The sequence below is a fragment of the Periplaneta americana genome, chromosome 3 (assembly GCF_040183065.1).
Source record: "Periplaneta americana isolate PAMFEO1 chromosome 3, P.americana_PAMFEO1_priV1, whole genome shotgun sequence".
Lineage (NCBI taxonomy): Eukaryota > Metazoa > Arthropoda > Insecta > Blattodea > Blattidae > Periplaneta > Periplaneta americana.
Genome location: NC_091119.1, coordinates 174,968,369 through 174,993,138, shown reverse-complemented (window position 1 = coordinate 174,993,138; position 24,770 = coordinate 174,968,369). Strand labels below are relative to the sequence as shown.

General features: G+C 33.8%; 1 protein-coding gene across 1 annotated transcript; it reads left to right on the top strand.

The window, feature by feature from the left end:
• Positions 1–455: 455 nt before the first annotated feature.
• Positions 456–13,648, top strand: LOC138697073 (glutamate receptor U1-like). Its single transcript, XM_069822669.1, has 5 exons — positions 456–480; positions 1,032–1,249; positions 6,078–6,340; positions 10,643–10,892; positions 13,104–13,648. The coding sequence occupies exons 1-5, from the start codon at positions 456–458 to the stop codon at positions 13,287–13,289; spliced, it is 942 nt and encodes a 313-aa protein (XP_069678770.1). The 3' UTR covers positions 13,290–13,648.
• The last annotated feature ends 11,122 nt before the right edge of the window (positions 13,649–24,770 follow it).

The following is a 24,770-nucleotide window of genomic DNA, read 5'->3' as shown; positions in this document are numbered from 1 at the left end:
ACATTCAACCAGACTATAACACATCTAGGAGGAGACACAATAAAAACAGTTATAACGCAAAGCTATGAAAGACACCATATAAACTTTTCTAAAATCATAAATCAAAATAAGATTATTCATTGCACTTTATATAAGCTACTATTCATGGTTTGAAACTTTCGAGGATATCTGAAAGTTGAAGTTGGATTTATATAAAACAAAGAGGAATAGTTCTACGTTAGTATCACAGATCTTTTTGGCCCCTGAAATTCACTTCCATTCATTGTCTACTAGGCAGGACAACAGCCAAGTTGTCAATTTTGAACAAATATAACTTATTTGAAATTGAAAGTACTGCAAACTACATTATTTTTAACATAAAAAAATTAATCGGCCACTGGCAGCTTTGAACAATAATGGTAGTATGACTTTACAAGAACTGATGTTGCAAAAGCATGTGATACTGAACTTGTAAAATGTACATGTGGCAACACAGGCCACGTGAGTAGGTGCAGTGTTCTCGCTTTCCTAACAGATTATTTCTCATTCCCATTTGCGTAAAACGGATCCGGTTATGTGTTAGTAGCTAGTCTCTTCCAACACGTGTGATGCTGTAGTGTGCGGGAAAAGTGCTGCGAAGTTGTGAATTTTCTTGTAATTGTTAATTTGTGCAATTATTCAACAATGAATGGAAGTGAAAACATAATATATTTTGGACAATTTAGGAAACTCAGTTTACAAAAACAGATTATTGCTATACAAAAGGGAAGGCCAACCCTAACACTACCTGGTCTTACATGTATGCATGTAGGCTAATTTGTAGCTTGTTTTTCTCAAGAATGTGTCATTTTGCGCTGTTAACTTCTTTCCTCCTCTTAAGAAATATGCAGAAGCCGCCACTGGATAACACCCTCTGCCAAGTTTCAACCAGAAAATCTCAGACCAGATGATAGCATGCTAGCCCATACGCCACTGAGCACAAAGAGAACAGAACAGAAGGATAGAATGGAGAAAGTCAGTGTAAGATAATTTAAATTAATAATTTTTTACAGGTTGCCCAGCTATACCAGAGTCGGTATCAAGTCGAGTATTAATAATAAATGCTGCCATTGTGGGAGTGGTGGTTACAGCTGCTTACTCTGCAACTCTGGTTGCATTTCAAGCTGTGCAGACGTTTGAACTTCCATTCACTACACTGGAAGGCATGCTGGCTGACAAATCCTACACTCTCAATGTTCTCGCCAATTCAGCCTTGCTTAATATGTTTGAAGTAAGCAAATTTAATTTCAGTTACTTATTTTTAATAAATGAGAATATTTCGCAGATTATACATGATGGAAGTAATATAACTATGCAGATTTTAACAGCTTAATCCTTGGATACGGTTACCAGACATAAAGTCCAGGATTATAATGTCCGTACGTCAAAATGTCCATGGAATAATGTCCACATTGAAAATGTCCATGTTAAATCGTCCAGAGCCAAAATGTCCATAGTTCTATAACGTCGTCTTCAATCTGATGTACAGAGTCATAATGTCCATAGCTCTATAATGTACACTATATCCATTGTTCATGGTAGTTATAGTAACCTATGTAAAAATTTTCAAATGCAGAACTAATCAGAACTGAATTTTTAAAGACGGAACGAAATCCTCAGTTAGTGCCATCACAGAAGGGTAAGCCACTTCTTTCTCTTCGTGGATACCTGTACCAACTTCATGACTTTAATAGAGATAGGACAAAAATATATTGGCGATACAGGAACATGAACCTCCCAAGCCTGGAAGGCATGCAGCACACAAACAACGTGGTAGAAGACTGGCACAATCTTCTTCAACGCATGATGGCTGTACATCCATCCACTTGGCGATTTATACAGTGCCTAAAGCGCGAAGAAAATCGAATTTGGACACAAATATTGCAAGTAAGAGTGAGGCATACACAAATTAAAGACCCGGGAATTAAACGTATTTTGACGAATCAAAGACAAATTCTCCAGATTGTGAGAAACTACAACAAGTACAAAGAAAAAGGATAAATTCTCTTAAATCTTAAAAGTATTGGTTACCATCTTAAAAGTGGGGCTTCGGTTCCCGATGATTAATAACTTATTTGTACGAGTTATGGAATAAAATTTATTGTGTTCTATTCAAGCAGAATTTTTCTTTGCACTTGGACATTATGGACGTTTGACACTATGGACATTTTGACCTAATGGACGTTTTATAATATGGCCTTTCTGTCATATGGACATTTAGTACATGGACATTTTCACCATATGGACATTTTCACAATATGGACTTTTGACCTTATGGACTTTTATCATATGGACGTTCCGTAGTATGGACTATACATGGTGGAAGCTTGGATACAGTAAAACAAAACAAAACAAAAAATCTAATACCGGTACTGTATTAGTCCCAAATTGATACTTCCCAAAAAAATAATTTTCCCCAAAATATTAACACTTTTACTTGGTAAGTGCTATGATCCTGATTTTTAATCTTATAAGGAATGATCCATTCCTTAGCAGTTTTTTTTAAATAAAATTAACGGGTTTCTTGAAAATTAAATAGAAACACTCTCCATTCCTAAACACAGAACATCCTTCTATTCTTCATCTTTCAACGTCTCTGCAGCTCATCTCTGGAACTCTCTACCACAACATGTTAGAGACTGTTGGACATTGTGTAGCTTCAAAAATAAACTAAAATTGGACTTTTCCAATTCAGATTCCCTTCAATTATAAACCATTTTCTCTGCGATAGTTTTGTAAAAAAAAATATGTATTTCTTTTCCTTCCTCTCTCCTTCTTTGTTCTCTTGATCACCAGATGAATTTATTATCGTAACTTTTTATTGTGAATTTTATTTAATTTTCGTATTTCTTTTCTTTTTTTTATTATTATTTGATTTAATTCCATTTTGTTATATTCTTCCTTACGTTTTCCATATTAACTATTTGTACTAAATGAGTTGTTTTTATTATATTCCAATGTATTTTACTTTCTTTTTTCTATTGTGGTATTATTTTTCATGTTGTTTAGTGTCGATTTTGTTATGCTATTATTATTTTTTTTTGTAATATGTTAATATTCTGATCTTTAACTTTTTGCTAAATTTTCACTGCTTGTATGCTTTGTGACCTGGTAGGGTGTAAGAGAAGGCCCTATGGCCTTGACTCAGCTGGTATAAATAAATAAATAATTATTATTATTATTATTATTATTATTATTAATTATTATTATAAATAAAAATATTAACACGTACATATATTTCTTGCCATTAGGAAGTTTGGCAAAGTGACTAAGGGATGGAATGATGCTATTCAGGTCCGAGTTTGTGTGTGTATTCATAGGTGACCCTGCAACGCGCTGTTGTCAAACTACGATTACAAAACGCATAATAGGTTTTTTATTTATTTTAATATAGTATTCCACTGTCCTCTTTAATCTGCACAATTATTTATTTATTTATTCTGGTGTAGTTAAGGCCATCAGGCCTTCTCTTCCACAACACCAGGAATACAAATACAATAATAGAAATAAAAAGAAAAAAATACACTATAATATACAAAGTGAAGCTTCACAAGAAATAGAGAGAAAAAAACACTATAAACAAAGTAAAGCCACACAAAAATATACATAGGTTGCAGTCACACAAATTTTAAATGAGTGATTAAGTATCATAATTAATTCTATCCTAATTTACTAACATAAACAAGAAACTTGCAATTTTAATCTAGATTAAAAAAGAAAAAGAAAAAAAAAACACAAATCAATACTTCTAGCAATACCTAAAAAACATTAACTAAGACAAAATTTTCCAATTTAATTTTGAATTGTGATAAAGTCTGGCAGTCCCTGACATCATTGGGTAACGAATTCCAGAGGCGAGGTATTTCTACAGTATAGGAAGATGAGTATAAAGACGTTCTATGATGAGGGATAGAAAGAAGTGCTTGATGTCGGTTTCAAAGAGTTGTAAGAAATTGAAAGCGCGATAACAGATAATTCGGAGAAGTATGCATGATTCTAAACAGAAGAGACAGTGAATGTATTATTATTCGTTCCTTCAGACGCACCCATGAAAGTAACTGAAGGGAAGGTGTTATATGGTCAAATTTACGAGTATTGCAGATGAATCGTATGCACACATTATGAACACGTTGTAGTCTCTCAGCTAAGAGTGAATTAACATTAGTTAGCAAGGAATCGCAATAATCAAAATGGGGCATTACAAGCGTCTGAATAAGATTCTTTTTTAGACTAAGTTAGAAATTCTTTCATATATCACTTCCAAAAGAAGAACTGTGGAAAAATCCGCTAATATAATAGATAAATTATAAAAATGTAATCTCATGGACATGGTTTAGCTGCAAGATTTAGCTATAACCTGAGATTGGCAACAACAACATATCACTTCCACTCTGTATACAAGCAATTTCTCCATAGATGTCAAATAAATTGCATAATAGCCCTGATCACATATTATACTAGTATATCAGAATGGCCATTCCCATGTTATGAAATGGCAACATAAAATGAGAACAACCACCAGAGACTCCGCCGTCGAAAAGGCATTTTTTGGTAATGACTGTTAGATGGAAGTACAGTTGCTCCATGCAATTCCATAAAGATTATAACGTGACTTCTTTTGCAGTCGCTAGATAGCAGCATAGTGAAATTGATACAAGTGGTTGTCCCTTGAAAGTCCATTAGACTGATCAATCTATTATATGTGATCAGGTATAATAGTAAATGCTTTCTTTCTTTTTTGACTGAAGAATCCACTGATTTAACAGAATAATGTATATCTCATTAGTCACAAAAGTACTATAACATAATCTGTGGATGATGATGATGATGATGATGATGATGATGATGATGATGATGATGATGATGATGATGATGATCCACAATTCTTATAGGGATTAAATAAGCAAATAACTCAATCTTTGAAACGAGAATAAATTTATATTTTAAATACGGTAATTGATTAAATGGCGATCTTACTCGTGTTAATTGTGTAATCATGTGCGGCTTACAGCTGTTTCGGTGCTTCTTCACACTATCCTCAGAGCCTACTAGATCTCGGCGTCATCTCGAACTTCGCTGCCTGTTGTGTGGGTGCGTTCGATTGTTGAAAAGTGTTGAAATGTAGTGTCAAATAGTATTAGTATTAGTATTTATTTATTTAACCTGGTAGAGATAAGGCCGTCAGGCCTTCTCTGCCCCTCTACCAGGGGATTACAACTATAACATGAACAATAAGATTACAATTAATATTAAATTTACAATTAGTGTGTGTGTTCTGAAATTGATCTGTGTGTTGAGAATTTGATCAGGGTGTGTTTTAGTGTGTCTGTATATTTCATATTGTTCTAGTGTGTTGAGTTTTTGGTTTTTGGATTGTATGTGCAGGATTTCCATGTCTGTATTTATGTTATTGTATGTGTGGTTAGCATTAGTTTTGTTTTCAGCATATGTAGATATATTGTGTCCTCTGGTTATTGCTTTAATGTGTTCTTTGTATCGAGTTTGGAATGATCTGCCTGTCTGTCCAATGTAGAAACTGTCGCAACTATTGCATGTGAGTTTGTATACGCCTGTGAGGTTGTATTTATTTGTTTGTGTTGTTTGTGTGTTGAGATGTCTTTGTAGTGTGTTTTCTGTTCTGTATGCTATGTTGTATTTCTGTTTTCTGAATGAGGATGTGATCTTGTGTGTGTTTTTGTTTTCGTATGTTAGTGTCATGTATTTCTTGTGTTCTTGTGTTTGTGTTGTGTTTTGTGTGTTTTTGTGTTTGTTGAGTTTTTGTTTTGTCCATTATGTTTGGGTTGTAACCATTTTCTTGTGCTATGTACCGGTACTTGATTGTTTCACTTCTTCATTGTAGTGTTGTTGTTTAACACGAGTAAGATCGCCATTTAATCAATTATTTATATTCAAGTGTTAAAAGTAGTGTACGAAAGCTTCAACATGGATTATATTTTAATTTCGAAACAAGATGAGCTGCTTCTAATGTATTTTTATATATGTGTTTTGTGGTACCAGTACCAATAAACTAAATTTTACATATTTGTTTGTTGATACAGCATGCTAAAGAAAGCGAGGTGCATCAAGAGTTGTACAACCATCTAGTATCTTCCGAACGTGATCCTCTCCCTACCACAACTCTTGAAGGATTAGAAAGACTGTGCGAAGGACATTACACATTTATGGCTGAATATGATGTTGTAGTTGGGCTTCTACCGTCCATACCCTGCAAGATTGTCAGTTTGCCATATGAGCCATATGTCTCCAGTGTAGCAATTGCATTCGAGAAGAATAGCACATATCGGGAGGTCATCAACTATTTGTAAGGATTATGAAAGCAATGTTTCTCCCATAGCATTATACATACCGGTATACAATATTTATCTATATGATAATGAGATATGTGTGGGAAGAAATATTCTATAACAATAATAAAATTGGTAATTTTTCAACAATAGCAATTACAATAGTTACATAAACCATGAGAAATTGTAAATAAAGCAGCTACTCAAAAAAGAACCCAATTATCATTTTTTTAAATCACTTTTTCCCATTCAGTAATGAACAACTCAATTATTAGAAGAAGGGACCAATTATTGTTTTTGGGACCTTATTGTAGCGCCAAATTTCAGTTTGTAGAAGAATGGTCCCGTCATTTACAGTTGGGTCAGTCTTGTGCCAGCGTCTATTCATAAGACTGTTATTTCATTAATATAACTCATTAAGTTCACAATATGGTACATCTTATAGCTTGGAATTCAAGTTTTCTTAGTATGTCGTTTCTATCTGTTTGAATACTTTAATTAATGTAATAGCCTAAAATTTGATTTGTGTACAGATTATATTAATAATAATGATTTAAGGGGAATTTTATTTCTAAAATAGTACTGGTAATATTGTAGAAGGGCCCAATTATATTAGTATTATTTATTTATTTAACCTGGTAGAGATAAGGCCGTCAGACCTTCTCTGCCCCTCTACCAGAGGATTACAACTACAATATGAACAATAAAATTACAATTAATATTAAATTTACAATTACAATTGCAATAAAAATTAAAGTACGACAAGATTACCTAATTATTGAAAGCTAGACATTTTATCATAGAAGTTAAGAAGAAAGAATATTTTTGTATTTACTGAAGTACAAATTAAACCTACAATAACAAAAATCTATAGTGATGAAATTACCGGATATTGAAATATTTTGTGATAGATTAAGATAACTATTTACAAGAAACCATGTCTGAACGAGTCTCAATTACTGACCAACTGCCTAGTAAGTTTGCGTTTGAATTCAATTTTATTTCGACAGTCCCTGATGCTAGCAGGTAGCGAATTCCAGAGTCTTGGCAGGGCTATTGTGAAAGAGAATGAGTATGAGGAGGTGCGATGGGATGGTACTGTTAGTATTGTTTCATGGCGAAAGCGTGTGTTCAGATTATGGTGGGAAGAAAGGTAAGTGAAGCGAGACGACAGGTACGAAGGAATAGAAGAGTTCAAGATTTCGAAGAGAAGGAGAAGTGAATGTAAATTTCTTTTCTTATCTAGTTTAAGCCAACCTACTGTTTCCAGGGATGGGGTAATATGATCATATTTATGAACATTGCTTACAAAACGTACACACAAGTTATGAGCACGTTGAAGTTTCGTTTTGTTGTCACTGGAAAGGTCAGTCAGTAAAATGTCAGCATAGTCAAAATAGGGAAATACAAGCGTCTGCACAAGGGACTTTTTTAAGCAAGAGGGAAGATGAACATTTATCCTTTTTAGCACATGGATAATAGAATATACTTTTCTGCAGGTTTCTGTGATTTGAATGTTGTTTTCAAATTATAATTAAACATTTTTCAAGCAGACACAAAGAATAAAATGATATATCTTCTTGGAAGTGCTTTAAATGTATGATGTTAAAGAATTGATTTGTGTCGGTATTTGATACTGAGAGTTTTTCGTTCATCCTGTAAAATTTTAAAAATATGAATTGGGTCTTCTTTGAATAACTGCTTCAAATGTTAATTGTTTATATTAATCTCAATTATCGATAAAAATTGGAGTACTGGTACCTCAGGGTTCTGTTTTTGGGGCCAGATTTGTTTTTGATTGCTATTAATGACTTACCAGGTACCTAATACAATATAAATACTGGATACCTTAATGTATGATAGAGCCTACTACCAGTACCTTTATAAGCACTAATAAATTTGACAATTTATTTAAAAAGGTAGAAGATAGAGTTTTCGCTTTACATTGCTTCAGCACTAATGGTCTGTTTTAAATGATCATATTTCTGTATTATTCACTTTAAAATCTGTGATCGAAAATATACAATACAGGTAAAATTACTCGGACTTCAAGTTGATTATCAGTTGAAATGGGATGCTGACATTGAGTAATTAACAGCATAATTGTCCAAGACTGTTTTAATAAAAATATGTACCGGTAACCTTTTGTTTACTCACATCTTATATCAGGACTGTTTATTTTACTTTTTTTCCTTTTCATCAATTATTAAATATGGTATTATAATTTGGAGTACCTAGCTAAAAAAATACTGGTGACATCATGCTGTTACAGATGACAGTATTAAGAATAATTAAGACATGTTATATGAAAACTCGTTTAAGACTGTTTTTATTCAATTTAAAGTTTTAACAGTTGTGAATTTTTATTTATTAGATCTTCTACTTCATGCACATAGTAATATTGTATTATATTTATTTATATTCCATGATATTCGTATATCTCTACATTAACAGCTTAAGGGTATTACACAAAACTAATGATCCTTACATTACTTCCACTAGGGACCTTATTGAGGAGAGTAAAAATGTTTAAAGAACCTTAAATTAACTCCTGCTAATTCTTTTTTAAATACTCGTGAAAATTTTGTGGACTCTCGAAAAGTTAGAGATGCTTTAAGAGACAAAGAATTTGAAAATTGGTATACATTGCAACAAAAGGGCAAAGGAGTGATTCTTAACAAAGAGTTCCCCCCAGCAAACAGCTGGATAAGAAATCACAAAGGTCTAACCCTCTCAGAATGGATAGACGCCCTTAAAATAGTAGGCTATGTCACTCCGGTCCGAGCTGTACCGGGTAGAAGTCGGGTGGTACCCACTGTAGGCGCTGTCTCAGCGAGATTGAAACTCTTCCCCATATCCTTGGCTTCTGCCCCTACAGTGAGGCCCTTCGCAACATCCGTCACCATGCTGTCCGTTCTATGCTGGCCGAGGCACTGAAGGAAGTAGGGTTTACAATCCATCAAGAGGTGCAGGGACTAGCCACACAAGGAAGTGTTCGGCGAATTGATATCATTGCCATTAAGAACAACTCGGCATACATTCTCGATCCCACCATCAGATTTGAGACACATGCAGATCAACCGCATGAGGTGGACAGTGAAAAGAAACGGATCTATGAACCAACAATCCCGTTCTATAAAGATAAATATAGCCTGTCCCACATTGATGTAATAGGTCTGATGGTGGGAGCACGAGGTACCATATCCTCCTTCTTTGCCAACAAATGTAAAAACTTAGGGCTAACACACAGCATTGTAAAGGAAATAGCCATTAGTACCCCCAAAGGATCGGTTCAGATATTGAGAAATCATTTATATGGGAGAGTTAATGGAAATTTCAAGTTATCTTAACCGATGGCTGTTGATTGGTTTAGATATCAATGCCAATAAATCCGTACTATTATTTTTCTCGCGGTATATGGCATTCAAATCATTCTAACCTATCTGATGATATTTTTTTCCCCCTTTCTTAACTCTAAATGAGCACAAACGCTAATTAGGTGTAAATTTTTCTGACATTCTGTATATTCGATTCCCTAACCATTTCAAATGTATATCATTTTACCTTTTAGAGTGTGTTTCCAAATTATATGTTATACGCTTTGTCAAATCTGGCAACCTTTTCATAAGGGAAGCTAAATTTATTATTATTATATATCAGTTAGAATATGGAACATGTCGAACGTAAGAAAAAAATCTTAATTACAGTCACAGTCTAGTCAAAATGCCTGTGTGTACAATACTAGGTTTAATAATAATCTTACTTTATCTCAATGTAGATTAAGTAAAACAATGAATTCTCATTTATATTTAGGTCCTAAATATTATAATATGTTACCTACAGTACATCAGTTAGACAATATGACAAGCAGAATTTTTCTAGGTAATTGCATAATTGGTGAATTAAAAATCCATTCTATTCTTTGAATGAATTTTTCAATTTAAATTGTAAATGATATTATATTCTAACCATAATTTGTGAACTATATAGGCCTACCCTGTACAGACATTATGACAATGTCAAATGGCAGTATCCTGTGTCTAACAACAGTAATTATATTAAAATATTAAATCTAATATTTGGTATACATAAAGGGAAATATATTGTGATTTCCTCCAGAAATTTAACTGCTAATTAATTTTAATATCAAGAAAGTAGACTCACAAACATTATGGTCATTGCTCTTGAATTTTTATACACAAGAAAAAATTATGTTATTAATTTTAATTTAATTCATAACTTTTAAGTAGTACCGGTATCGTAATAAACTGTTAAACAAGTAACAATAATGCTGAAAATCGTTCATTAAAATATTACAGGTTGTTTAAGCTGACCAATGGTGGGATTCTAAAAAGACTTCGTGGAGAAGCATGGTGGATGCTAACAAATTTAATGCAGTCTGAAGTTGGATTCAGTGAAGTTCGTGTATTGGAAATAACACCTCTGCTTGTATTTATGGCTGTAGCTACAGTTGCAGCCATGGTATTTCTTGTAGCTGAGAAACATCTGCATAAAGTTACCTTTAAGTCGCAGAATTACAAAGAAAGGAGAGGTTTCATCTTGGGAAGTGTAAGTATGTTCAAAATATATTTACTTGTATATCTCGTTCTCCTCCTTTTATACTTTATCATTAAACAACATAAAGAGAAAATATGCTGTGAGGCTGTGAAAATTTATTTTGAAATTTTCACGATAATACACGTTTTAAACAAATGTGACATTGCTGTTTGCATGTGTGGATCTATTCTCTTATAGTACTGGACGAATTTTGTTCACATTTAGTATCTACAAGTCACTCTATCAGGAAATTCATCATCATCATCCTTCACGAATTAGGCCTCTGTATACCTGTTTCGGCCCCATCTAGCAGTCTTCTAAAAGGTCTTCCTGGTCGACGATGTCCTCTAGGTTTATACCGCATCATAATTTTTGGGATTCTTGAATTTTCCATTCTTCTTACATGATCTAGCCAATTTAATTTGTATCTGTTGATTTTTTCTTCTACTGACTCTACTTCTAATTGTTCTAAAATTTCTTCATTCCTTTTTCGGTCTAAAAGAGTATATCCTGCTGTCCTCCTGAAAAATTTCATTTCCGTTGCTTTGATTCTGTTCATGTCTTTTTTCTTTAATGTCCAAATCTTGCTTCCATATAAAAGGGACGGTAGTGCTAGTGTATTATATATTTTTATTCTTGTAGATTTGTACTAATTTAGCTTTTAATGTATTGTTTATCATCCCTAGAATTTGTGTAAATTTTGTAATTTTCTTGTTCACATCTTTTTCATTTTGATAAGATATTTAACAACCCAGATAGTTCAAATTTTGTACTTGTTCGAGGCATTGGTTATTGTATATTATCTTACTTCTGACCGAGTTTTGTCCTAAAAATGCCATCACTTTTAATTTTTGTGCTGAAATTTCCATCCCAAAATCTTTTAATATTTTATTTAATGTATATAATCCTCTTTGTAAATTATCTTCTGAATTGGAAATTATGACTTGATCAGGAAATTATGTATAATAAATAATTTTTACTATAAGTTAACAGATTTCTAGATCAAATGATTAAATAACATAGGGTAAACATAGGAACTTTACTTGAAGCAAGTACGGAGATAGGTTTGGAAGTAAATCCCGAAAAAAAAACAAAGTATATGATTACGTCTTGTGACCATAACATAGTACGAAATGGAAATATAAAAATTGGAAATTTATCCTTTGAAAAGGTGGAAACATTCAAATATCTTGGAGCAACATTAACAAATATAAAAGACACTTGAAAGGAAATTACAAGCAGAATAAATATGGAAAATGCCTGTTATTATTCGGTTGAAAAGCTTGTATTATCCAGTCTGCTCTCGAAAAATCTGAAAGTTGGAATTTATAAAACAGTTATCTGGTTGTTCTGTACTGTTGTGAAACTTGGACTCTCACTTTAAGAGAGGAGCAGAGGTTAATAGTGTTCGAGAATAAGGTGCTTAGGAAAATATCTGGGGCTAAGAGGGATGAAATTACAGGAGAATGGGAAAAGTTACACAATGCAGAACTGCACACATTGTAAGCTATTCTTATAACATAATTAGGAACATTAAATCTAGATGTTTGAGATGGACAGGGCATGTAACACGTATGGGTGAATATAGAAATGCATATAAAGTGTTAGTTGGAAGACCTGAGAGGAAAAAACCTTTGAGGAGGTCAACGCATAGATGGAAGGATAATATTAAAATAGATTTGATGAAGGTGGGATATGATGGTTGGGACTGGATTAATCTTCCTCAGGTTAGGGACTGATGGTAGACTTATGTGAGAGCAGCAATGAACTTCTGGATTCCTTAAATGCCATTTGTAAGTAAGTAAATAAAATGCCAATACATGCAGTAAAGTCATTCCACAGTGTATATTTCAATATATACCTAGCTTTACAAACGAAAAGAGAGTAGATTATCTGTGAACAAAAACTGGTACCATATGTGAATTACCTGTGGACATATCACTTTGAATGAATTGTTCTAGAAAAGTTTCATTGTAGTGACAGTTCAAATATAATATTGCACATCAGACTTTATTATTATTATTATTATTATTATTATTATTACGAATTGTATAATAATACATTTTGAGAAGGAAATAAGAGGATGCCTACAAAATATGTTCCAAAATTATTATGTTCGCTAAGCATTTAACAGTGAACTCGCCATGATTTGAATCTGCATTTTCATGTACAGTTCCTGCAGTGATGAATTCTTGTTATTTCGTTGTGTGAAATTTGTTACAGAGAAAAACTTCACCAGTGACTCTGAGAAATATTTCATCTGTGAATAAGAGGAAAATTTCACCAGTGACTATGCAACATGTCATGAAGACAAATGGACTGTACAGGAGAAGGTTCTTGAATTCTAAGCTCTATCAAAATGCAGATGTGCAGTTACCAGCCACTGCAACCACAAAAAGGGAAGCCTAGGGCACAAGAAGACAAGAAGCTGTAAAGAATCTGCAAATAGTGAGGCAGTAAAAAAAAAATTGTTTTTACCACTGCCTGAATTGGACATGCAAGCTTTAAGACTCGGTCATTTCTGTGAGAAATTCCAAAACAGAACACTAGCTTCGCTGTAACCAGACAAGTGGTTTAATTGCAAGTGCCATGTGTTCTGATTGGAAAGATTCAGAAAAAGAGAGATTCTCGTATGTTTTATTCACTGTGTACAAAAAGTATTGTAAATATAATTGAGACGAGTTCAGTTATACAACATCTTTTCTTTCTTAAATTTATCAATGGCTATTGTACATAGAAGTTAGAATTAAAAATAAATGGTATTTTTTTGTCTGTAGGAAAATGTAGGTGTTCAAATTTTTATTAGACTATTGCAGTATTAGAGATCACAGAATTTCGCATTTATAGCTTAAAAAACTATTGGAAATTTATGTTTTGAAGAGGTGGAGAAGTTCAAATATCTTGGAGCAACAGTAACAAATATAAATGATACTCGGCAGGAAATTAAACACAGAATAAATATGGGAAATGCCTGTTATTATTCGGTTGAAAAGCTTTTATCATCCAGTCTGCTGTCAAAAAATCTGAAAGTTAGAATTTATAAAACAGTTATATTACCGGTTGTTCTTTATGGTTGCGAAACTTGGACTCTCACTTTGAGAGAGGAACATGGGTTAAGGATGTTTGAGAATAAGGTACTTAGGAAAATATTTGGGGCTAAGAGGGATGAAATTACAGGAGAATGGAGAAAGTTACACAACGCAGAACTGCACGCATTGTATTCTTCACCTGACATAATTAGGAACATTAAATCCAGACGCTTGAGATGGGCAGGGCATGTAGCACGTATGGGCGAATCCAGAAATGCATATAGAGTGTTAGTTGGGAGGCCGGCGGGAAAAAGACCTTTGGTGAGGCCGAGACGTAGATGGGAAGATAATATTAAATTGGATTTGAGGGAGGTGGGATATGATGGTAGAGAATGGATTAATCTTGCTCAGATAGAGATCAATGGCGGGCTTATGTGAGGGCGGCAATGAACCTCCTGGTTCCTTAAAAGCCAGTAAGTAAGTAAGTAAATAAGTAAGTAATAATAATGATAATAATAATGATATTGATAATGATGATGATGATGATGATGATGATAATGATAATAATAATAATAATAATAATAATAATAATAATAATAATAATAATTACAAATGGCTTTTAAGGAACCCGTAGATTCATTGCCACTCTCACATAAGCCTGCCATCGGTCCCTATCCTGTGCAAGATTATCCAGTCTCTACCATCATATCCCAGTCCCATTCCGAGGCTTATTGTATGGTCTCGTAACAAGTTGTTTTTTACGGTGATGGATTGTTAGCTCTTCGCCCGACCCCCAAGCTAGAGGACCACCCTTTATTAATAATAATAATAATAATAATAATAATAATAATAACGGTGCCTGATAATGATAACAATAATAGTAATTATTATTAGGTTATTTTACGACGCTGTATCAACATCTCAGACTATTTACGCTGAATGAGATAAAGGTGATAATGCTGGTGAAATGAGTCCAGAGTTCAGCACCAAAAGCAACGAGTTCAAAGAAACAGCTCGTTGACCGAAAGTTACCCAGCATTTGCTCGTATTGGGTTGAGGGAAAACCCCGGAAAAAACCTCAACCAGGTAACTTGCCCCAACTTGGATTTGAACCTGCGTCACTTGATATCGTGGTCAGACAAGCTAACCGCTACTCCACAGGTGTGGACGATAATGGTGATAATAATAATAATAATAATAATAATAATAATAATAATAATAATAATAATAAACATATGTTTGGTTAACAAGTTTTTGGGAGAGAGCAATGAACTATGACCTTGCAAATAGAGACTAGACCCTGCCATAATACGAACTTAAAAAAACTAATAATGAATCAGAAATAAAAACTGATCCATGTTAATAGTAGACGTGTACTTCTTGTTTTAACTATGATAATGCTAACCTCTAAACTTAAGCTATACAACATATGGGCGAGGTTAAACTGTCAGTGTCGGGTGTGTCTCTTTAGCAAATCAATATTTGCCTGCAGGTCTTCATTGCTTTCCCACATAACAACCTGCCTTATATGTTCATATCACTAATGGGAAGGGATACACTAATCATGATAACATCATTATATATCACAAGGTCACATGGAACATAAACACTTCAATTATGGTATTCATGTAAAGATCTTAATGTGCTGATTACATTATTTATTGCAATTTTCTGTGAGTACCAGTATGTGGTATACGGAATCAGTCTTTATTTAATTTGATCCATTTTAACCTTGATTTAATGATTAGAGATTGTAGATTTTCGCAATTGCGATAAATGCAAAATTTGTCCAAATGCTGTTAAAATAAGTAATTTTATGTTTAAAAGTATATTAAGTACATTGCTGTAGTTTTTTAACCAGCGATAAAATACGAAATGTGTTCCTGCGAAATAAGAGTGAAATTACATTTTATGAGGGTTTTTTGTTTTTGTTAAATAAACGTCAGAATCTATCTGAAGGCTCCTCCACATACAGGATCTTAAATATTTTTCAAATAGTTTCGTCACCCCTTCATGATGCCCTCTTTGTTGATATCTGTGCCGTTATCTCAAGTTTTCAACTAATATGTCTAGTGCTGGTGGTAGAATACTGGCTGCCAATTCCATCTCTTTATGTCTAGTGTTCACTCACAAAATAAGTTGTATGTGGTAGTGGGAAATTGTGATTGAGTAAGACGAGAGGTCGGGATAAAATCGCACCATATATTTTGGCATGTTTTTCACTGTAATTTTACACTGTGTCTCTTTACTTATTTAATATTTTTAAGAATTTTAACTGGAAAGTCTAGAAAATGCACTTAACACATTGACGACATTGAATTTCTACTATCAAACTTCTTCTTCTTCTTCTTCTGCTTCAAGCTGTAGGCTTTAAGCCCGCTGCGGCTCCTTTATTTCTTGTATCCACCTTTTTGCTGGTCGGCCGATACTTCTTTTTCCAGTGGGTACACAGTCAGCGATTATTTTCGGAATTCTATCTTGGTGTTCCCACCTTTTCTGTTTATACTCATCTACAGTTTCTAACAGCCTGCTAACTTTTAGATTGTTTCTTATTTCCTCATTTCTGATGTGATCCAATCGAGTTACTCCTGCTACACTTCGAAGAAATCGCATTTCGGCTGCTTGTAGTCGACTTCTATCTTTCTCTTTTAAGGTCCAAGTTTCACTCGCATATAAGCCCGTTGGTATTGCCATAACTTTATGTAGTTTAATGTGTGTATCTTTCCTTGTTTTATTTCGGAGTGTTCTTCTAATGGTCCCACATATATTATTAAATTTGGAAATTTTATAATCACTCTTTTTCATGAGTATATGATAGATAGCAGCCAAGGAAGTTAAAAGTATTAACTTGTTTTATGATATAGTCTTCCACTACTACCTTTAATCTCACCGCCTTTTTGCCCATAAATGTCATTTACTTTTGTTTTTTCTTTCGAAATAGTTAGCTTCATATCTTTCGTAATTTTACATAATTCAAATAGTCCCCTTTGTAACGTATCCTCGTCACTAGCTAATATGACTTGATCATCAGCAAAGAGGAGGTTTGTTAAGAATTTTTTGTTTTTAACGTTTTCTGGTATGCTAAACTTCTGCATTTGCAACTTAAATTTCCTCATTGCTTCGTCAAGATAAAGATTAAAAAGTGTTGGCGACAAACTGCAGCCCTGCCTTACTCCTAAATTTACTGTCTCATAATACAGTTTTCCTTCTTTGGATTTATAGCATATGGTATATAGCATATATACTATCAAACTTTCCATAAAATAATATTCCGTCACAAAATACTACAAAATCTAAATTCCAAATTCCAACTATAAAATGCTAAATTTGATTTTGGAAGTGCTACATTTTTTATTTTAAATTGCTAAAATTTATCATATCTATTAATGTTTACGAATTTGTATCATAAATATCAACATTATATTATATTTACTGGAAAGGGAAATGGAAAGGTGATACCCCCCCCTCCCATGTCTTTTTCACTTACATCGCTTCAGAAAAAAAAAACACATACTGGTAATGAGACACTGTGCATACATAAGTGGTGAATTTTAATCAATCAGGGAGAGCCAAAAGCTATGATGTCTGCCTTATGCAATCCATCACTCAGGAATGCTTGCCTTCCTGGCTACTCGTATCGGTTCGAAGCATAACTATCTCTTCCAGGGAAGGTGGAGTGGGGAGTTAAGGGGTAGTCTGCAGTGACTCAATTGAGTTCTGGCTTGTAGAATGTTTTATGAGAACTATATGTACAATTATTTAAAATTCTATGCCTGTCTTTTGAAAATAAGAACAAATTAAGTGAAACCAGTTATTCAAGTGAGAATGAAAATCAGGGGAACAGGAGTGGCCGTAGAAAATCCCTATGTTACCTGGACCACGGGGTTGTCTGACAAAAAATTTGAATTTAGGGTGGATTGACGGGAATTTGAACCTGGGCTTTCTGGCTTATATGCCCAGCATTCTAGCATCTCAGCCACTAAGGCGGTTACATATTAAAGAGAGAGATTTTGCCTTTATTATTATTATTATTATTATTATTATTAATTTTTTTTCTTTTTATTAAAAGTTATATTCTTGTGGAGCATATAGGCCCTACATTTGCTTTCATTTTTCGAACTTGAAATAGGGTTTTCAGTTGCTGGAGAAAGAGAGATAGGGGCAATAGTGAGAGATGGAAGCAAAGAGGCAGAAAGAAGAATGGGAGAACATATAGAGGAAGAGGGGGAAAGAGTAAGAGAAACAAGCGGGTTGGGGAGAGGGAAATAAAATTCATCTGGGAAAAACAAAACACTGAACACGCAACAATAACCTCAATTTCTATGTTAAAACATATGCATATGGCTGGGAAATCAAGAATAACAAATCTTATATATTAACCAGCAAAGAAATAAATATCATTATCATAAACGATATAGCACAAAAAGATCCTGAGGTAACTGTGTGGTCTAAGGTAATGGTTCTCAATGGAATAATAATAATAATAATAATAATAATAATAATAATAATAATATTATTATTATTATTATTATTATTTTAAAAGATTTTCTATGAAAATATAAACTTACGACTATTTTGCATTAAATAAAAAAACAATTTAATAGCTTTCTTTTTAAATTGATACAGAATTATTTTGATATTATTCTATTCTATATTCTGCTCCAGTGTTTCTCAACCTTTTGAATGACGCCCCTATTTTCCTCGCATTACATCAGTGCGATCCTCTGGCCTTAGGTGTAGAATGTAGAACACAGCAGTGGGAAATTTTGTTTACTTTAAAAACATTACAACGACCCTCTGGCCTTAGGTGTAGAATGTAGAACACAGCAGTGGGAAATTTTGTTTATTTAAAAACATTACAACGACCCTCTGACCTTAGGTGTAGAATGTAGAACACAGCAGTGGGAAATTCTATTTATTTTAAAAACATTACAACGACCCTCTGGCCTTAGGTGTAGAATGTAGAACACAGCAGTGGGAAATTCTATTTACATACTAGGTTCAAAAAGTTCCCGGAATTTGCTAGTATCATAGAAACAACGTACCTTAAACACTATTCTACAGCATTCCCTTCAAAATAGTTGCCTTCCGCAACAACACACTTTTGCCAACGCGTGTAGAGTTCCTGGAAGCAGGCCTCGAAGCCATTTTGTGAAACCCGTCTTAGTGCTCTCGTCGCGTTTGCGATAACCTCTTCAGCATTGAATCTCCGTCCTTTCAGATGACTTTTCAGACGGGGAAACAGAAAGTAATCAGGTGGTGAGAGATCAGGAGAGTATGGTGGGTGATCCAAAGCAGTTATGTTGTGCCTGGCAAGAAAATTCTTTACAATAATTGCGCGATGAGCAGGTGCATTGTCATGCATAAGGAACCAGTTGTTTTCTACCCACTTTTCTGGATGTTTCCTTCTCATTGCGTCCCGAAGGCGACAGAGGATTTCTACGTACAATTCTTTCGTTACAGTACGACCTTCTGGAATGAACTCATGGTGGATGAGACCCTGAGAGTTGAAGAAAACTTCCAACATAACTTTGCCTTTGGATGTGTCCCTAGGAAATTTTTACTTCCGAGGGAGATGTTTTCGATTTCCACTCAGATGACTGTCGTTTAGGGACTGGGTCGTACATGTAGCACCAAGTTTCATCACCAACAATAATTTTGTTTAAGAAATCACCATCTTCATCAGCCATACTGATCATGTCCCCAGCAGGAGTCATTCTTGTTTCTTTCTGTTCTGCCGACATTTTCGGAACTAACTTCTGAGACACGTAATGCATGTTGAGATGCTTGTGAAGAACATTGTGTACACTTCCGACTGATATTCCGACCTCTGCTGCTATCTCTTTTTTGGTTTTACGTCGGTCGTCCCTCACAACATTACGCACACGCTGAGCGATTGCTTCATTTGTTGCAGTTGTTGGTCGACCGCTGCGTACGTCATCTTTGATGCTATCGTGGCCACCAGAAAAGCGTTTATGCCAGGCATACACTTGAGTTTTTTTCATTGCTGCTTCGCCATACGCTTCTTCCAACAATCTTAATGTCTCTGCAGGAGTTTTGTGTAACAAAACACAGAACTTGATGTTTGTACGTTGCGCTGTGGACATAATTACAAAATGCGACGAACAAACAAAACACTATGATAAACAATTGCCTACAACTCAAAACCAACAATCGCCATTATCAACAAACTTTAAGGAAATGACATCATGAATGTTACCAACAAAACAAATGTATAATATCCCTTGTTATATATTAATACGAAAAATGGTAGTAAAATTCCGGGAACTTTTTGAACCCAGTAGTATTTTAAAAACATTACAACGACCCTCTGACCTTAGGTGTATTCTATTTATTTTTAAAACATTACAACGACCCTCTGGCCTTAGGTGTAGAATGTAGAACCAAAGAGTTTGTAATACTTACTAGAGACACATACCCGTGAGTGGCAGGCAAGAAAAATGTCACAAATTGAATCGGCTAGAATCCGCCATTAAAGGGAGTGTTAGCGGCGCGAAATTCGAAAACAGTACCACAATACATTGATGTAGCCTGGTGATAGACACTGTTTTAAACATCTTTTACAAAGGTTGAGTCGCGATGAAATAAACATGGATGGCAGAGGAGCGCTATATTTATTAAAGTATTATAATGATTCATCTTTGGCGATATTCTAAAAAATAAATTAAATCACCCATATACACTCGGGATAAGTATGAGAAATATTGAATAATGGCAATGTCAACATTAATTTTCAGTATTACTAGTATTGTTTTAAGGACATACTAATGGATGTTTACTGTAATATTTAAAATGATCTATATTTCAATCCTTTCATGCAAAGGAAGAGGAAGGTATATGGTGCTTAGAAAATATTTAGTGGTGAAATATATCATAAAAATTCTGGAAACTGATTTAAAATGTAATAAGAATAATTTTTATCACAAAACAATCTATTCATTGTGTAGTTGATGACCACCAAGTTAGAGGTCAGTACAGACTTTTTAATACAATTAGTAGCGGTAATAGTACGCCTAGGAGTAGTGGCAATAGTAGGCCTAGTAGTAGTGGTAATAATAGACCTAGTAGTAGTGGTAATAGTAGGCCTAGTAGTAGTGATAATAATAGGTCTAATAGTAGTAGTAATAATAGATCTAGTAGTAGTGGTAATAATAGCCCTAGTAGTAATGGTAATAGTAGGCGTAGTAGTAGTGGTAATAGGTGTAGCAGTAGTAGTAGTGGTAATAGTAGGTCTAGTTTTTGTGGCAATAGTAGGCCTACTAGTAGTGGCAATAGTAGGCCTAGTAATAGTGGGAATAGTAGACCTAGTAGTAGTGGTAATAGTAGGTGTAGTAGTAGTGGTAATAGTAGGTCTAGTTTTTGTGGCAATAGTAGGCCTACTAGTAGTGGCAATAGTAGGCCTGGTAGTGGGAATAGTAGGCCTACTAGTAGTGGTAATAGTAGGCCTAGTAGTAGTGGTAATAGTAGGCCTAGTATTAGTGGTAGTAGTAGGCCTAGTTTTGTGGTAATAGTGGGCCTAGTAGTAGTGGTAATAATAGACCTAGAAGTAGTGGTAATAATAGGCCTAGTATTAGTGGTAGTAGTAGGCCTAGTTTTTGTGGTAATAGTAGGCCTAGTTTTTGTGGTAATAGTAGGCCTAGTAGTAGTGGCAATAATAGGCCTAGTAGTAGTGGCAATAATAGGCCTAATAGTAGTGGTAATAGTAGGCCTAGTTTTGGTGGTATTAGTAGGCCTAGTAGTAGTGAGACCTAGTTAGTAGTAGTGGTAATAATAGACCTAATAGTAGTGATAATAGTAGGCCTAGTAGTAATGGCCATAGTAGACCTAGTAGTAGTGCTAATAATAGGCCTAGCTAGGTCATCAACTATATTTTTACTAATTTCTTTGCATTTAATGCAACCAAAAACTAGATGTACATACTGTACAAAACGAAAATTACATGATTAATTCATATATTGTGAAACAAAACATTTTAGACAGATATAGTCTGAGGAATTTCTTATGCACTGTGCTATTATAATTCACTGTAATGTGATGGCACCTAACCCTTACATACATTGTTGAAATCAACCTTATAAACCTGATTAATGTGTTTCTGGAAAAACCTTATCCAAGAAATATTCCGACATTCTGTAAACACATTCAAAGGAGGAACTGCATTTGGAACATTCTTTCAAATATTAAGATATGCATGCTTTCCTGGGCATCCTACAATAGTAGCTATGTTCTCCCTTTAATGGCGGCCGAACAGCGGTTCAATTTTGTACGCGAAACTAGCGCCGTTGGTGTCTCTAGTTATATATTACAAACGCTTTGTGTAGAACACAGCAGTGGGAAATTCTATTTATTTTAAAAACATTACAACGACCCTCTGACCTTAGGTGTAGAATGTAGAACACAGCAGTGGGAAATTCTATTTATTTTAAAAACATTACAACGACCCTCTGGCCTTAGGTGTAGAATGTAGAACACAGCAGCGGGAAATTTTGTTTATTTTAAAAACATTACAACGACCTTCATCATCATCATCATCATCATTATGCACATATATAGGATATATAGGGTCAAATAACACGGGTAGATATATCATCAATCATCAAGAATTGAAAACCCACTTTTTATGTATGGCAAGGATGATCATGAATTTAAAATAAAAAATAGATAACAGAGAACAAATGTCCGTAAATTTTATCATTATATTCCAAACACGAATTTTAGCCATTGTTCACCCATTTCGGTTCCAGCTAGACAGGGTCCAAAAGACGTTTCAGTATCATCATCTCCGAGGGTAATGTTGGTAAATTTTTATTCCTAAATAGAACTATAAAAAATTAGAATGAGCTACCTGCAGTGACTTTTGAGAGCTGTCCTTCCCTAGGGAAATTTAAAAGTAATTCAAGATATCATGTACCAGTAAATTAACTAAAAGGTTTCATGTAAATTAGCTAATTAAGTTCACATGTAAGTAATTTAGTTTGCACATAATTAATCAACCTGATGCATAATTAAGTTAATGTGTAATTAAGCTGATATGTGATTAAGATCGATACTTACTTGAGCTCTTTTTTGACCCCACACCATAGTTTATTGTTAATATCTATATCCATATACTCAGAAATGTTCCAGTAAGACAGATGTGCTATCCTTGGTTATTTTAGTTTCCTTTAAAATTAAACTTATAATTATATATTGATTATTCTTTTCATATTTATTCCTTGGAGTCGTGGATGACCCCAGTTATAGAACACGTCTCTATTTTGTAATTAGTTTTATTTTGCATTTAAACTTTTACTTATAATAGTTACTGGTAGAAATAAATACAGCATAAACAGTGTGCCATGCAGACTATGGGTAAAAGTTTGTAGGTTCGAGAGTAATAACTGCTTGTTTCTGTAAAATAAGCTTCTTATACTTTCTATTGCAGCAGGTGATGAGACTAAATAAATAAATAAATAAATTAACTGTCTAAACATAATTGACACTTGATGCAATAACAATTTCCTTTTTGTGTTTCATTTCAAGGTAAGTGAAAGTGTCTTCTGATAATTGAAAAAATAATAACAAAGACACAAAATACCAATAAGTCTGCCATTACAAGAATTCATTCATTCATTGAACATAATGAGTAACTCCAGGTGCAAAAAAAAAAAAAAAAAACTTTGAATTTCCTTATGTATATATAAAAAATGTATAAAGCTGTAAAATGTTATAATACAAAAAATATGCTTGGGGTCAAACAGACCCCAGATAGTAACACGAAATTATACAGCAGCTAAGTTGCGAGGGTTAAGAAAGGAGCATCTCCTCTGGAACTAAGAAAGAGATTAGTGAAGTGCTTTGTCTGGCGTGTAGAATTGTAGAGAGCAGAAACAACATGGACATTACGACGAAGTGAAGAGAAGCATTTGAAATGTGGATATAAAGAAGAATTGAGCGTGCGAAATGGACAGACAGAATAAGAAATAAAACTGTGCTAGAATGAATGAGTAAAGAAAGAATGATGCTGAAACTAATCAGGAAGAAAAAAGAAATTGACTGGGTCACTAGCTAAAAAGGAACTGCCTACTAAGGATGCATTGGAAGGAGTGGTGAACGGGAGAAAAGTTCGGGGCAGAAAGAGATATCAGATGATATGCGGAGACTAAGAGGAAGGCGGAAAAAAAAAAAGGGAAGATTGGAGAATGCCGGGTTTGTAGTGAAAGACCTGACCTTGGGCAGGAAACTAATATTATGATTATGATGATTAATTACAGATCAAATTAATTACATTAAGTTAATATGTATAGTCAGTAAGTATACATGTAAATAATTAAGTTGGCATGTACTTAATAAGGCTGAAAAATTAGGTTTGCTAAGTTACTTTAATTATTTAGGTTTAATTTAAATAACGCTTCCTTTGCTTATATTATTATTATTATTATTATTATTATTATTATTATTGCTATATTGTTCTCATATTGTTATTATTGTTGTAAAATTTATGTAGGCCTAAATGTCTTCTTCGCATACGTCAATTCGCAGTTAATAATTTAATATAATATTCAATACAGTCAATGAAGACACACTGCTTGAAGTTATTAATATAAGGAGAAAATAATTTAAATTCATTGCCACTAAACCCATAATATTGCAATTTAGTCAGTAGTATATCACGAGAAACATAACAGCGGTATTGTGGAAAATTAATTACAGCTTATATGAACATATACTTTTGTTCTAGAAGTTACTGAGCAAAATAATGAACATCGAATTTTTAACTAAACACTAAATAATATACGTATATAGACTAATCAATAAGTAGAGAACATCGTAAGGTAGTATGCCTAATGTGTTATTAGAA

Excerpts from the sequence above, each read along its gene's own strand:
- LOC138697073 (XM_069822669.1), top strand. The coding sequence starts at position 456 with ATGTACATGTGGCAACACAGGCCAC. Across the intron at positions 481-1,031 it reads CATGTGGCAACACAGGCCAC|GTTGCCCAGCTATACCAGAG; the intron begins GTGAGTAGGTGC and ends AATTTTTTACAG. Across the intron at positions 6,341-10,642 it reads CGGGAGGTCATCAACTATTT|GTTGTTTAAGCTGACCAATG; the intron begins GTAAGGATTATG and ends AAAATATTACAG.